The sequence below is a fragment of the Artibeus jamaicensis genome, unplaced genomic scaffold (genome assembly GCF_021234435.1).
Source record: "Artibeus jamaicensis isolate MK-2021 breed Jamaican fruit bat unplaced genomic scaffold, CSHL_Jam_final contig_233, whole genome shotgun sequence".
Lineage (NCBI taxonomy): Eukaryota > Metazoa > Chordata > Mammalia > Chiroptera > Phyllostomidae > Artibeus > Artibeus jamaicensis.
This window is the reverse complement of record NW_026521486.1, coordinates 392,858-404,464: the sequence shown is the minus strand read 5'-3', so window position 1 is coordinate 404,464 and position 11,607 is coordinate 392,858. Positions and strand designations below refer to the sequence as shown.

Here is an 11,607-nt window from a genome sequence, read left to right as displayed (position 1 = left end):
TGAACTGCTCCGCCGGGATCCGGGTGACTTAGAGGGGGTCCCAGGCTCTTGCTTACTAACTATAGCCCCAGGGTGCTGGCCCGCAGGGCTCGTATCTAGCCTTGATCACTGTCCACCAGGTCCGACGGCTTCCACTTCCCCTGAACCCGGTCCTCCAACCCTGAGGTCCCTGAGCTGGGCACGGAGTTCTCACCCGCCCTGTTCAGCTCCCACACCCCAAGACACCCCCTTCCCCTGGGGCCGATGCGACCAGCCCCGGGTGGGTGGGGGCGGGGCCCGGTGTCTGTCTGGTCTGCATCCTCCTCTCCCATGGGGCAGCCGGTTGTGTCCCAAAGTTAGGCTACACCCCCAGCACCCCTCCCTGTGACTACTGACCCCAGGCCTCCCACACCCAGGAGCCAGAGGGGTGATCCCGGAGGTCCCCCTTGGTGCCTGTGCGCACCCCAGCTCCCTCTTCTCCCCTCGGGAGGCACTTGGGAGCCTGCTCCAAGCATTTGCAAGTCCATCTGCCTGTCCAGCCGACTCCCCCCACCCTTTGCCCTTCGAAACCCTGCCTGAGCCTCCCTGCTCCCTCCAGAAAGGGGCGCCTGACCCCAGCGGTGAAGGAGGGCCCTACTCCAGCTCAGTGCCCCTTATTCCTCTGCGTGGGGGCGTCATTCTTTCATGAGTCACACCCCACTTGGGACCAGGGGTTTTGAAGGGCAGAGCCCCAGCCCCTCCCGCGTCCTCCCCAGACCAGTGACCCAGGTCACTGTGGGCCCTGCCTCTGTGCGCTGCCTCCGCAAGCCTGCAGCCCCTGCCCAGCCAGAGCAGCTCTACACCTGGGGTGCGGGCAGGCGGGCGATGCTGAGCCCTCGGGGCTGGGGGGGGTCGGCAGGGGCGGCTGGGCGTCTCGGGAGCCACAACCACCCTCGCCGTGCCCTTGGCACCCTGGGCTGCTGCTGGCACGCCACTGTCCCCTCCGGGAAGCCCCCAGCCGGCCCCTCGACTTCTGCAGTGGGCCCAGGGGCCCGGCAGGGTCCCCACTGGGACCAGACCCCCAGGTGGGGTGTGTCACAGTTCTGCCAGCCCCCCACCCCCAGGACTTGGCACGGCTTGGTCTCCAGGGGCTCCCAGGACCTGAAACCTAGCAGCCTCACTGCCCCTGGAGGTTCAGCTCCCGAATGGTCTCCACCCCCAGGGCCCAGGGTGTGAGGCGGAATGTCCCTGTCCTGGAGTCACTCTGCCTGACACTCTCTGGGGACCAGGCCCTCCCCCACCTGCCCTGCGGCAGCTCTGCCTGAAGTGGTCTCTGCCCCCTTAATCGGGAAGGAAAGCTGTTCTCTCGCCCTCTCCAGCCCCAGGCGCGCCCACAAAGCCCTCAACTCCCCCACCACACACGGCCTCCCTGACGCCTGAGGAAGGGGCAGGTCTGGGTCTGGCCAGATGCAGGGTGATCTGTGGGACGCTGTCACACCCTGCCCGATCCCCCAGGGCCCCTTGGCCTGGGGGGAGTAGGGAGGGGGCTGAAAGATGGCTGCTCGTCCGACTGGGGCCCAAGGGACCTGGCCGGTGCAGGCATCTGGTGCGGCCGGGCCCGCTGGGGGTGTGACGCACGGAGACCCAGCGCCCTGCAGGCAGCGGGACGGCAGGGCAGCACCCGGAGCCTGGGACACGAGCTGAGCAAGAGGAAACCTCCTTTACTGATGAGACTCTGGTGCAGGCACTTGACAGTCTGACCACCCTGGGTCCTGCGAGGTCGGAGGTCACCGCCCAAGGCCACCACTGGACAGAGAAGACCCACACCTCCAACACCTCTGGAGCACGGGCCTGTCCCAGAGGTCATGGGTCAGCTTCATCCCAGAAGGAGGGCGGACCAGGGCCCAGCCCAGAGCACAGCGCCCCAGCTCTCAGCTGCAGGGCCAGAGAGTGGGCAGAGACTTCTTCATCAGCTCCCGGCCCAGGTCCAGGGCCCAAGTCCAAGTCCGCCTCAGTGGGTGCCAGTCCCCCACGCCTCCCCCAACCCCCCATGCCCGCCAGCTCCCCGGCTGGCTGGCTCCAGGCCCTGGTGCTCCGGACCCCAAGGACAATGCCCTGGCTTTGGTTCCCATGGTTGCTCCTTGCCCACCTGAGCCCCTCATGTGGGGCACAGCACCCGCCCATGACATCAGACACTGGGGGGAGGGAGGCAGGTAGCTAACCCCAACTTGGGCCTCCTGCTGGCCACAGCCGCTGGCCCTTGGGCACCTTCACCTGCCTTGACAACTAAATGCCAGGAACACACAAGCCGTACAACTCAGGGGAGCATGCGGCTCCAGGAGGAGTCCCATTGGACACTTCGTGGCTGTCGCCACCCTGCCACCCCCCAGGGAAGACCCTGTCCAGCTCTCAGGGCTTTGGGTCCCAGCATTTCTCAGGGTGGCCCCTCCAATTCTAGGCTGAGCAGCCTGGACCACGGACACTCCACCCTTTGAGTCTCCAGGGGGCCCTGGTCCCAGTGCACCACCCCCCGGAGACAGCCCCCTGGGACTGAGGTCTGGAGACAGACACACTGCCCAGGGGACCCCTAAGCATCCGGGTCCTCTACAGCAAGGTCCCAGGGAAGGCCCTGGTTTTGGGGAGGTGGGAGAAGGGCCAAGGAAGTCCAGGACACCCTGTCCATACTCCTCCGCCCACGGTGTGCACAAGGGCACACACTCATGCGTTCATATGTGTGCGCAGACCCCAAGAGGGAGCAGCATGCAGACCAGGGGTCCCAGGACAGGGGTCATGTGGTGGGGAGCGATCCCCGGCAGCTGAGGCACACGGGGTCGAGCAGGCCCCGGCCCCTCCGTGAGCTCCGGCGTGGCTCACTGCTCCATGTCCCGGCTGCCAGGCAGCTGTGGTGGCTCCAGGGGCTTGAAGCTGAGGACTTCCTGGTAGGTGAGTTCTGGGGGGCGAGCGGAAAGGTGAGCCCGTGCTGCCCCCGTCCAGCACTGCCCACCACCTTCTGAGGCTGCCCCCACCAACCCCATCTCCACCTGCCGCACCCTGGAGTGGGGGGCACGCTGCCCTCCTCCCAGACCACCCCGAGGATGAGCCAGGGCACTTCGTGCAGGACACGGGGGCGCCCGGCCTCCCAGGGAAGGCAGCCCTCAGGCCCCGGGGCTCCACCACCCCCACCTCGGGCCGCCCTCCCCCGGCCCACCCTTCCACTCCTCCAGAGTGCGCTCCTTCGCCTCCACGCTTTCGTCATAGGGCTCCGCCTCGGGCTCGTCATCCGGGTCATGGTACTGGCTGAAGTAGGCGTGGGCCAGGGCCTCGGCCGCACTGACCCTCTGGTCACTGTCCAGCACCAGCATCCTTCCCAAGAGGTCCACGGCTGCACAGGGGCCCAGAGAACAGGGGTCTGGCAGTTGGCTCCGAGTCCAGGGCCAGGCGTGGAGGGAGCTCAGCCCTGACCCAGGGCCTGTCCTCACCCAGGGGGTTGGCTCCGTGGAAGATGCTCCTGAGGTCCTTCTGGGGCATGGGGGGCAGCGACTGGATGTACGTCCGGGCCTGTGGGCACGGGGGGCCTTCAGGGGCTGCTCCCCCCTCCCTCCCCTGGCCCAGTGCCAGGCAGGAGCCCCCCCACTCGATCACCCCGCCTGGCCAGGGCTGCCCCTCCAGGGCTCTGCCGTGCGTGCTGGGGTTTCGCCCTCACTGTCCCTCAGGCCCGGAAGGTCTTCCCCGTTCACCCCCGAAGGGTCCAGTGCAGCCCATTCCGTGGTGGCCCGTGCCCCCCACAAGGTGCCGGTCCCAACCACACGGCCCTTCCTCCAGAGCTCGGGGGCGGGGGCAGCTTGGTCACCAGAGGAAGCCGGTGACTCACATGTTCCGACGATATCTTGGCCAGAACCTCAGGGCTGGGTGTGCCCACCACCTCCATGATGCGCTTCAGCTGGTCGATGTCTGCCAGGCTCAGGAAATGCCCGCTGCCCAAGCGTGAACCCTTCTCGGGCCCCCAGACCCCAGGCCTCGGGGCACTGCCCAGAACCCACTCTCGGGAAGAAAGGGGTCCTGGCCCCGCTTCACCCCGGGCCAAGGATACAGTCGCTTCCCGGGAAGAGGGCCTTTCCTTGGAGGAGCTCGGCCATGATGCAGCCCACAGACCAGATGTCCACTGCTGGGGGCGAAGCTCCGTCAGTCTGCCCCTCCGAGTCCCTTCGCAGGGACCTGGGGGGCTGCGTGGGCTCCGCCAGCCCAGCGGGCCCAGTCGTACCTAGCTGCCCTCCCCCTCCAGGTAAAACCCTGGGCAGGGGGAGGGGTTAGCCCAAGACCACCATGCTCTGCCCTCTGAAGGTCTGTTTCTAAATGCTGGCCCAAGGCTGGGGGTCCCACAAGAGTGGAACCCCCATCCCTGCCTTTGCTCCCCCGGCTCCCGGCCCCAGATGAGCTCTGCCCGCGGCTCGGGGCGGCGTCACCTGTCTGGTTGTAATGCATCCAGTTGAGCGTGATCTCAGGGGCGCGGTACCAGCGTGTGGCCACGTAGCCCGTCATCTCCTCCTCCGCCTGGCGGGCCAGCCCGAAGTCCAGGATCTGGAGCCAGCACCCGGGGGTGGGGGGCGGGGGGTGAGCGGTCCCAGGAGCACCTCCTCCGTTCTCTGCGCCCCCACCCCCAGCACTCACCCTGAGCTCGCAGTCCTCGTTCACAGCCACATTGCTGGGCTTTAGGTCCTGTAGGGTCGGGGTCAGGGTCAGGGTCAGGGTCCGGATGGCCAGGGTGGGAGCACAGGAGGAGCACAGGCAGCCCAGTGGAGCTCCACCCTCACCCCTGCACCTACCCGGTGGACGATCCCAGCCGAGTGGATGTACTGCAGGGGGCAGATGGAGGTCAGGTTCCCGCCCCATCTGCCCTGTGGCCCCCACCAGCCCACTTGCCGGCCCCCACCTTCAGCCCACGCAGCAGCTGGTACACAAGGAACTGGACATGCTCGTCACTCAGCGTCTGGCACTTCACGATGTTGTTCAGATCCGCGCCCATCAGGGTGGTCACCAGGTACCTGGGTAGGGGCAGCGTCAGGCCCCAGCCCTGCGGCCCCCTCCACGCCCCTCGCCTGGGGCCACTTACACTTCACTGAAGTCCTCTATGGAGGTGGCCGGGGTGAAGACATCCAGCAGCCCGATGACCTGGTGGGAGGGGTCAGGATGGCCGTCCAGCCCAGGCCCACCCCTTGCGGGCCCCCCCCCCTTCCCGCAGGGAGTCCCAGCTCACGTTCTCGTGCTTCAGGTGCTTGAGCAGCCGCAGCTCCCGGTAGGTCCTCCTCGCGTGGACCAGCGACTGGAAGGGGCGCGACAGCTTCTTCACCGCCACCTTCTGGCGAAGCCGCGTGTCGTAGGCCGAGCTGCAAGGGGGCAGGTGAGGCAGTGGGGAGAGGTGCACGCGCCCTAGCGCGTCTGCACCAGTGCTCCACTGCCCCTCCTCCGTGGGGGTGGGCCCTTTCTGCTCGCCCACCTCTCTGCTCCCACGGACCCCAGGAGCTGGGCCGCCATCCAGGGGCTGCTCAGAGCCCCCAGGGATGAAACCATGACCGGCACTTCCTCTGAGTCTCCTCTGGTCCTGCTCTTTCCTCAAGAAGCAGACCACCCTCCAGCCCACCCCTTCACCCAGACCCTCCCAACACTCTGGGCCAGCCCGGCCCGCCCGGGAGCTCCCTGGCAGGACCCGGATGTTTTGTCCTTCCCCCCACGGACTCTCGCCCTGGACCCAGAGGGAAGCTGGGGAGTCTCCACTGGCCAGGGTGGAAATGACGCACCAGGGAAACAGCAGGGATGTTCCCACAGCACTCGGTCCCCCACCCCCATGGGCCATGGGTCCAGGAGGCTCCTCCAAAGCCTCCAGGTACTCAAAACATGGAGGAAAAGCTGGCCTCGCTGCTTCTAGCAGTGAGAAACCAGGCAACAGGAAACCTCTAGCAGGGGTGGTGCCTGCACCCACACCCCTCCCCCTGCCCGTCCCCAATGGGCCAGGTCCCCGCCCTCCACCCCCACGGCCACCTCCTCACAAGGGACTCAGCAGTCACTGGCACCATCTCAAAAGCAACCAGCCCAGTTTCCTCCTCCCTGCTACCGCCCCCAGTTCCACTGCACTCCCTGGCTCTGGGGTCTTGTCCCCCCAAGAGTGAGCTGCATCCACACAGTGCTGGGAGCCGCTCCTGCAAGACCAGGGATGCTACTGGGCCCAGCTGGCAGTGGAGGAAAGTCAGGCAGGTGCCTGAGGCATCTGTCCCCTTCCCCTCATCTATCACCTGCTGGGGAAGGTCCAAGCCACTCCTGGGGGCGCCCCTCGGGTGAGGCAGCTGATCCCTTTCCCTGACTGTGTCTGTGAAACCCACTGACAGCTCCATCGGGCTAATGTGGAAGCTGGGAAGGACCCAGGGGCCAGGGCTCGCCCTAGCTGAGTACAGTGGAGAGGGACCTGGGCTGTCCTCGGGAAGCTCACACTCCCGGGGAACTCCGCCAGGCCCTGATGCAGCTGCAGCAGGTGACGACGGGTCAGGCCTCCCAGAGCCGCTCGCCCGTGGGCCCTGGCCCTCCCCTGGCCCTTGGCGTCAGAGGTGAAGACAGAGGCCTGAGGCTGCTGGAGTGCCCGAAGGGGCCTGCCTGAGGCTCCCCGACCTGAGGCTCCCCGACTGCAGGATCAGGTGTGATCAAAGCCGCTGGGACCTCACAACCCTGCTCCAGGCTCCAGCTCCAGGTCTCAGGCAGGGCTCAGGGAAGTCCCATTCTTAACCCTCTGCCACAGCCTGGGGCAGTGGCGTTTCCCTGAGGGCATCGGAGTCCCCACCCCCAGGACCCCTGCAGTGGACAGTGGCCACCTGTCACTGGCCTTGGTGAGGAACCCACTGGGTGCCGTGGGAGGGGGACCTCTCTGAACACCCACAACTACTGTCGGCCTCGGGTCAGCATTCCGAGGGACAGCAGGACTTCCAGCAGCCCCCTCACCGTGGGCCCCTCTGGCTTCTGCGCCAGCCAGGGAAACAGGCCGCAGCCAAAGGCAGGGCAGAGACCCTCCTTCCCGCCTCCAGACTCTGTCCTCCATCGGAGCCCCAGGGCCTGACTGCAGGGCTGTGGTCAGAGCTCTCACGTTTGGAGCAAAAATGGGGTGGGGTGCAGAACCCCCAGAGGACTGTAGGGGTCACGGTAGGCGTGTTTTCTTAGTCCGAAACCCCATCTAAGGTCCCAGGCAGAACGGGAGAGGCCTGAGGCCATCCTAGGGGGAGGAGTCTCGCCCCAGTCTAGGCTTTTCTTCCTCAAACGAAAGTAGACCCACCCGACCTGGGAGCGTCTGCCAGAGCCCGGGGCTGCCTGACGATCGACCAGGGGCACTTCAGGGGCCCACTCAGACCTTCTGGCCCTGGAGACCCGCCCTGTCCCCGGCTGTGACGCCGCAGGATTAGGGCCTGGTGGGGGACACTCCGGAAAGACCGGGCGGGAGGACGACCGGGCGCGGCGTCTGGTAGGCAAGTTTCCTTCACGCTCCTCACCCCCCATTCATTCTACCGACCTGCCGGCCGCGCAGAGCCCGGGGTTCCCGGCCCCCGCCCCGCCCCGCCCCGCCCCTACCAGACCGAGCCGTAGGCGCCCGAGCCCACCGGGCGCAGCCCCCGCAGTCGTTGCGGCACCTCCCACACTGTCTTGTTGAGCTCCTGCCGGTAGAAGCCGGCGCGCGGGCCGGACATGTCCGCCGCGCCCCCCGCGGCGGCGGAGCGCGAGCCGGGCGCACGGAGGGCGGTGCACAGGGCGGGGCTGGCGAGGGGTTCCCGGAGACAAGGCGGCTTCCTGCCCCTCGGAGGCGCTGCCGAGCGGAAACCAGCCCTCCTCTCCCGCCCCGGGGCGGTCCCGGGAGCACTGGCCGCGCGAGGGTGGGGGAGGCGGGGGCGGCCGGGGCCCCACGCACCTCCCCAAATGTCCGTCCACCGCCGGTCCCCCGGGGCGCCGCCGATCCCGGCCGCCGCCTCCACCTCTCCGCCCCATTTTCGCCCGGCACCCCGCCCCTATAGCGGCTCCCACGAAATCAAGATGCCAGGGCGCACCATCGCCAACATGGAAAACGATACCTAATGCAACTAGGCAGCGGCTCGGGAGGGCCCCCTGCGGTGGGCAGATGGCGCCACGGGTCCCGGGCCGCCGTTCGGGCCTTGGTGGGGCGCGGCCTCTCGCCGCCCCTCCCCGCTCTGATGGCGGCCCGCCGGCGTCTCCCGGGGCAACGGTGACCGCCCGGCCAGGCCCAGAGACCTGCCCTGTCAGGACCAGGGACAGCGGCGGCGCCAGGGGGCCTTTGGGGTGTTGTGTCCACAAGAAACTTTCCCCAGATGGATCTTTCTCCGCGCCTGGCACCCTTCCTCCTCCTGCAACTGCCCTCCTCAGCTGTTACCTCCTCCAGGAAGCCCACCCGGACGTTCCCGGGTGCCCAGGAGCCGCTAGTCAGCACCCGCCCTCCCCAGGGGCTGCGAGCTCCTCCTGCCCCGCGCTCTGGGCTCCCGCGGGGACGTCCCGCCGCGCAGTGGGGAGAGACGCCTCCTGACCCCCGCCCTGGGCCGGCGGGGAGATCGAAACAAACTGAAGCCCGACCACTCAGGGCTGGCCTGCCCACCCTGCCCATCTGAACTGGCCCCACGATTTATGGAAATCACCTGATTTGTAAATATCGATGAACGAATGGGAATAATATATGTCAAAACGGTACCGGGCAAATGGGTACATCGGACAGAGAATCCGGGCCCCGGAGCAGCGGGGACCCTGGGACCCCGGGACCCCGGGACCCCGAGTCCCAGCCGCGAAGACCACTCTCGCGGGACCTTGGCCCAGTCTCGGAGCTCGGCCGCCACCACCGCCCCGGCTCCTGTTCGCCCTCTGGGAGCAGGGTCCCTGCCCCTCCGCCCGCTCTCGCCCTTCTCTGGCGGCTAAGGTTTTGTGCGGAGTTAATGAGGCTTCAGCTAAAGGCGGGGGAGGGGCGGGAGCCGGGCCCAGGCTGTGGGAACCGGGCCTCGCGGCCGCCGGGAGACCAGCCTTTGTCTGCACCCCAGGAGAGCTGGCGCGCGTTCCCGTGGCGACCGGCACAGCCCCTGCGCGGGTGTGGGGCACTCCCGCGCTTTCCCCGGGGTTGGGGTCTGCCCGACCAAGGGAACCCCCTGCGGGGCTCCCCCAGAATCCAGGCGGTGAGTGGTCAGAGGTGACTAGAGTCGGGGGCCTCCCTGTGGGGCTCAGGCGTCCCCCGAAGCAGAGCTCCTCCTCTCGGCGCAAAGCTGCCCTGGACACACCCAGCCGGGCCTGTGGGCTGGCCTGGGGCAGACAGGTGCCCCCCCCACAACCTGCCATCGGGGGGAGGGCCGGGTTCTAACTGCATGGGAGTGACCACAGAGAGTTTTCCAGGGGTTGGCGGCAGGGAGAAGCCCCCTGGAGCGGTGACGATGGACAGTCCTGCCTTTCAGGACAGAGCTTGACTTAAAGAACTGTAAGGAGGGGTGGCCACGCTGGGAGTTGCGGCAGACTGGGGGTGGCCATGGCCAGATTTTGGAGTTTCCTTTTCTGGGCGCACTGCTGGACATTTTCAGTGACATGCGGGCCACCAGGTGAAGGTGGCTTTGTCTAGGTGAGAGGACAGAGCTCAGACTGGTGGGCCATGTGGGGCGGGGCCGGGCAGCAGCCAGGTGTGGGGGGAGCACAGGTGGAGGATGGGGGGCTTTGAGAAGAGCCTTCTCCCCAGGCCTGAGCCCTGGTCTGCCCCACCCTCTGCTGAGACGCAGTGTCAACCCTGAAGGTCGAGAGCGCAGCCCTTCACTCCATGTCTGCTGTCCCCCTCCACCGGTCCAGGTCACTCCCTTCCCAGCCTCTTGCCAGTCTGGCTGTCCTTTTCCCAAGGCACAGCTGAACTCCCTGTAAAAGTTCAGATCCGGCTGAGTCTGGGGAGGAGGGACTCACACTCTTCATAAGCAGCAGGGTGTGCCTGCCATGCAGACGGAGTGGTCCAGGGTGTGCTGGCCGTCCCACCAAGGCCAGAGTCCTGACCACTCGGAGCTGGCATGCCCACCTGCGCATCTGAACTGGCCCGTGGAAGGACCAGCTCCTGGATCCCATCACGCACCTTCCTCCAAGGGGGGAGCCTACCCGCTCCCCTTGGGGGGACCTGCAGCCCTTCCCGCATCTCCAAGCTTCAGAGTAGAGGACATGTCTCAGGGAGGAGAGGCCAGAAGTGGCCTGTTGGGGTCCAGTCTGAAGCCAGGCCTCTGTCCCCCCTTCCAGCTCAGAACTCCCAGACAGCCCCCTGCTCTGGCTTCCTGCCTTGCTGCGTGTCTGCAGAGGGAGGACCCAGTGTGGACCTCAGCACTGCCGTTGCAGGGTCCCTGGGGGGACTTGTCTGCTGTTTGCCCAGTGCCCTTCCTTGTGGGGGACACAACCCTTGTTCCAAGTGGCTTGACTGTGGCTGGGCAGCCCGGCTCCTGACCCAGGCCCCCCCCAGGGACACTCTCCAGCCACTGGAATTTGCCCCGGGCAGAGTAGTCCCTGCCTGGGGCTGCTTGCCCCAGGATAAACCAGGAGGTGTCGAGAAGTTCTAACTAGTGAGCACCTGGGTCCACCCATCACTGAAGCTGGACCACCTCCTGTTCCAGAGCCATCACCTCCCCTGTCTGCTTCATTAGTATTCTTTTTAATCCTCACTGGTGTTCATTGAATTTTTAGAGAGAAACGTCAATCAATTTCTCCCAAAATTGCCCTGACCAGGGATTGAACTCACAACCTAAGTACGTGCTCTGACCATGGACTGAACCTGCGACCCTGTGGCATTTGGGACGACGCTCTGACCGAGTCACTGGCCACTGGGAGATTGCTGGTTTGACTCCCAGTCAGGGCACATGCCTGGGTTGTGGGCCAGGTCGCCAGTTTGGGGCACAAGAGAGGCAACATCTGATCCGTGTTTCTCTCTCTCCCTCCCTTCTTCTGTCTCTAAAAAGTAAATTAAATCTTTAAAACAACCCCAATACACACTGGTGGTATGTGTGAGCATGCACACGCATGCCTGGTGGCCACAGGGTGACACATTCCACACCTCCTGCCACACAGGGACCCAGGGGTTAGGAGCAGTGCTCCTTCCCCTCACCAGACCCCCAGACAAGTCCCTGCCTCCAGCACCAACGAGGTGCCACCTGTTCTCAGGTCCAGAGCCCTTGACCCCAACTGAGGTCCTGAGTCACCCTGGGACAGTTCATGGGACAGAGAAGCCCACTCCAGTGGCCCCACAACCTCAGGCAGGGGGACGCAGGGCCCGGTGGGTTCTGCATGCAGCAGGGGCTTTACTGAATGTGCACTGGGCGGAGCGCGCCTGTGAGGCGCCCCCACCTCAGGGAGGAGGAAACAGCTTCCCAGGCTCAGGGGGTTGTATCCGGAGACGCTGCCAACATGGTCTGGCCCTTCACACCCGCCCCTCACACCCAGGGCTGGGGGGCTCAGCCCGAGGAGGAGGACGGGAATGTTGTGCCGCCAGGGCGCACGTGAGCCAGTCCAGTCCCCTCACCATCCCACCGCCTTGCCCCCTCTGTCCCCAGAACCCATTCCAGGACCACTTCCAGGCCTGACCTGCCCCAGCCCCTCTCCATGCCTGAGGCCGCC

The 11,607-nt window shown here is 66.3% G+C and overlaps 1 protein-coding gene across 8 annotated transcripts; it reads right to left on the bottom strand.

The window, feature by feature from the left end:
* Window positions 1–1,663: 1,663 nt before the first annotated feature.
* Window positions 1,664–8,142, bottom strand: MAPK11 (mitogen-activated protein kinase 11). 8 transcript variants are annotated; one of them, XM_037160716.2, is made up of 12 exons: window positions 8,058–8,142; window positions 5,213–5,342; window positions 5,069–5,127; window positions 4,889–5,000; window positions 4,782–4,811; window positions 4,627–4,674; window positions 4,422–4,536; window positions 4,049–4,123; window positions 3,830–3,909; window positions 3,438–3,516; window positions 3,167–3,340; window positions 1,664–2,908 (listed from the first exon to the last, which is right to left on the bottom strand). In XM_037160716.2, exons 4-12 carry the CDS (start codon window positions 4,979–4,981, stop codon window positions 2,829–2,831), a joined length of 774 nt encoding a protein of 257 aa, XP_037016611.2. In that variant the 5' UTR covers window positions 4,982–5,000; window positions 5,069–5,127; window positions 5,213–5,342; window positions 8,058–8,142; the 3' UTR covers window positions 1,664–2,828. The 8 variants fall into 8 exon arrangements, with proteins under 8 accessions (XP_037016611.2, XP_037016606.2, XP_037016607.2 ...); XM_037160711.2 differs by lacking the exon at window positions 8,058–8,142 and adding an exon at window positions 7,564–7,779; XM_037160712.2 differs by lacking the exon at window positions 8,058–8,142 and adding an exon at window positions 7,564–7,778 and having other exon boundaries at window positions 4,049–4,120.
* Window positions 8,143–11,607: the final 3,465 nt, after the last annotated feature.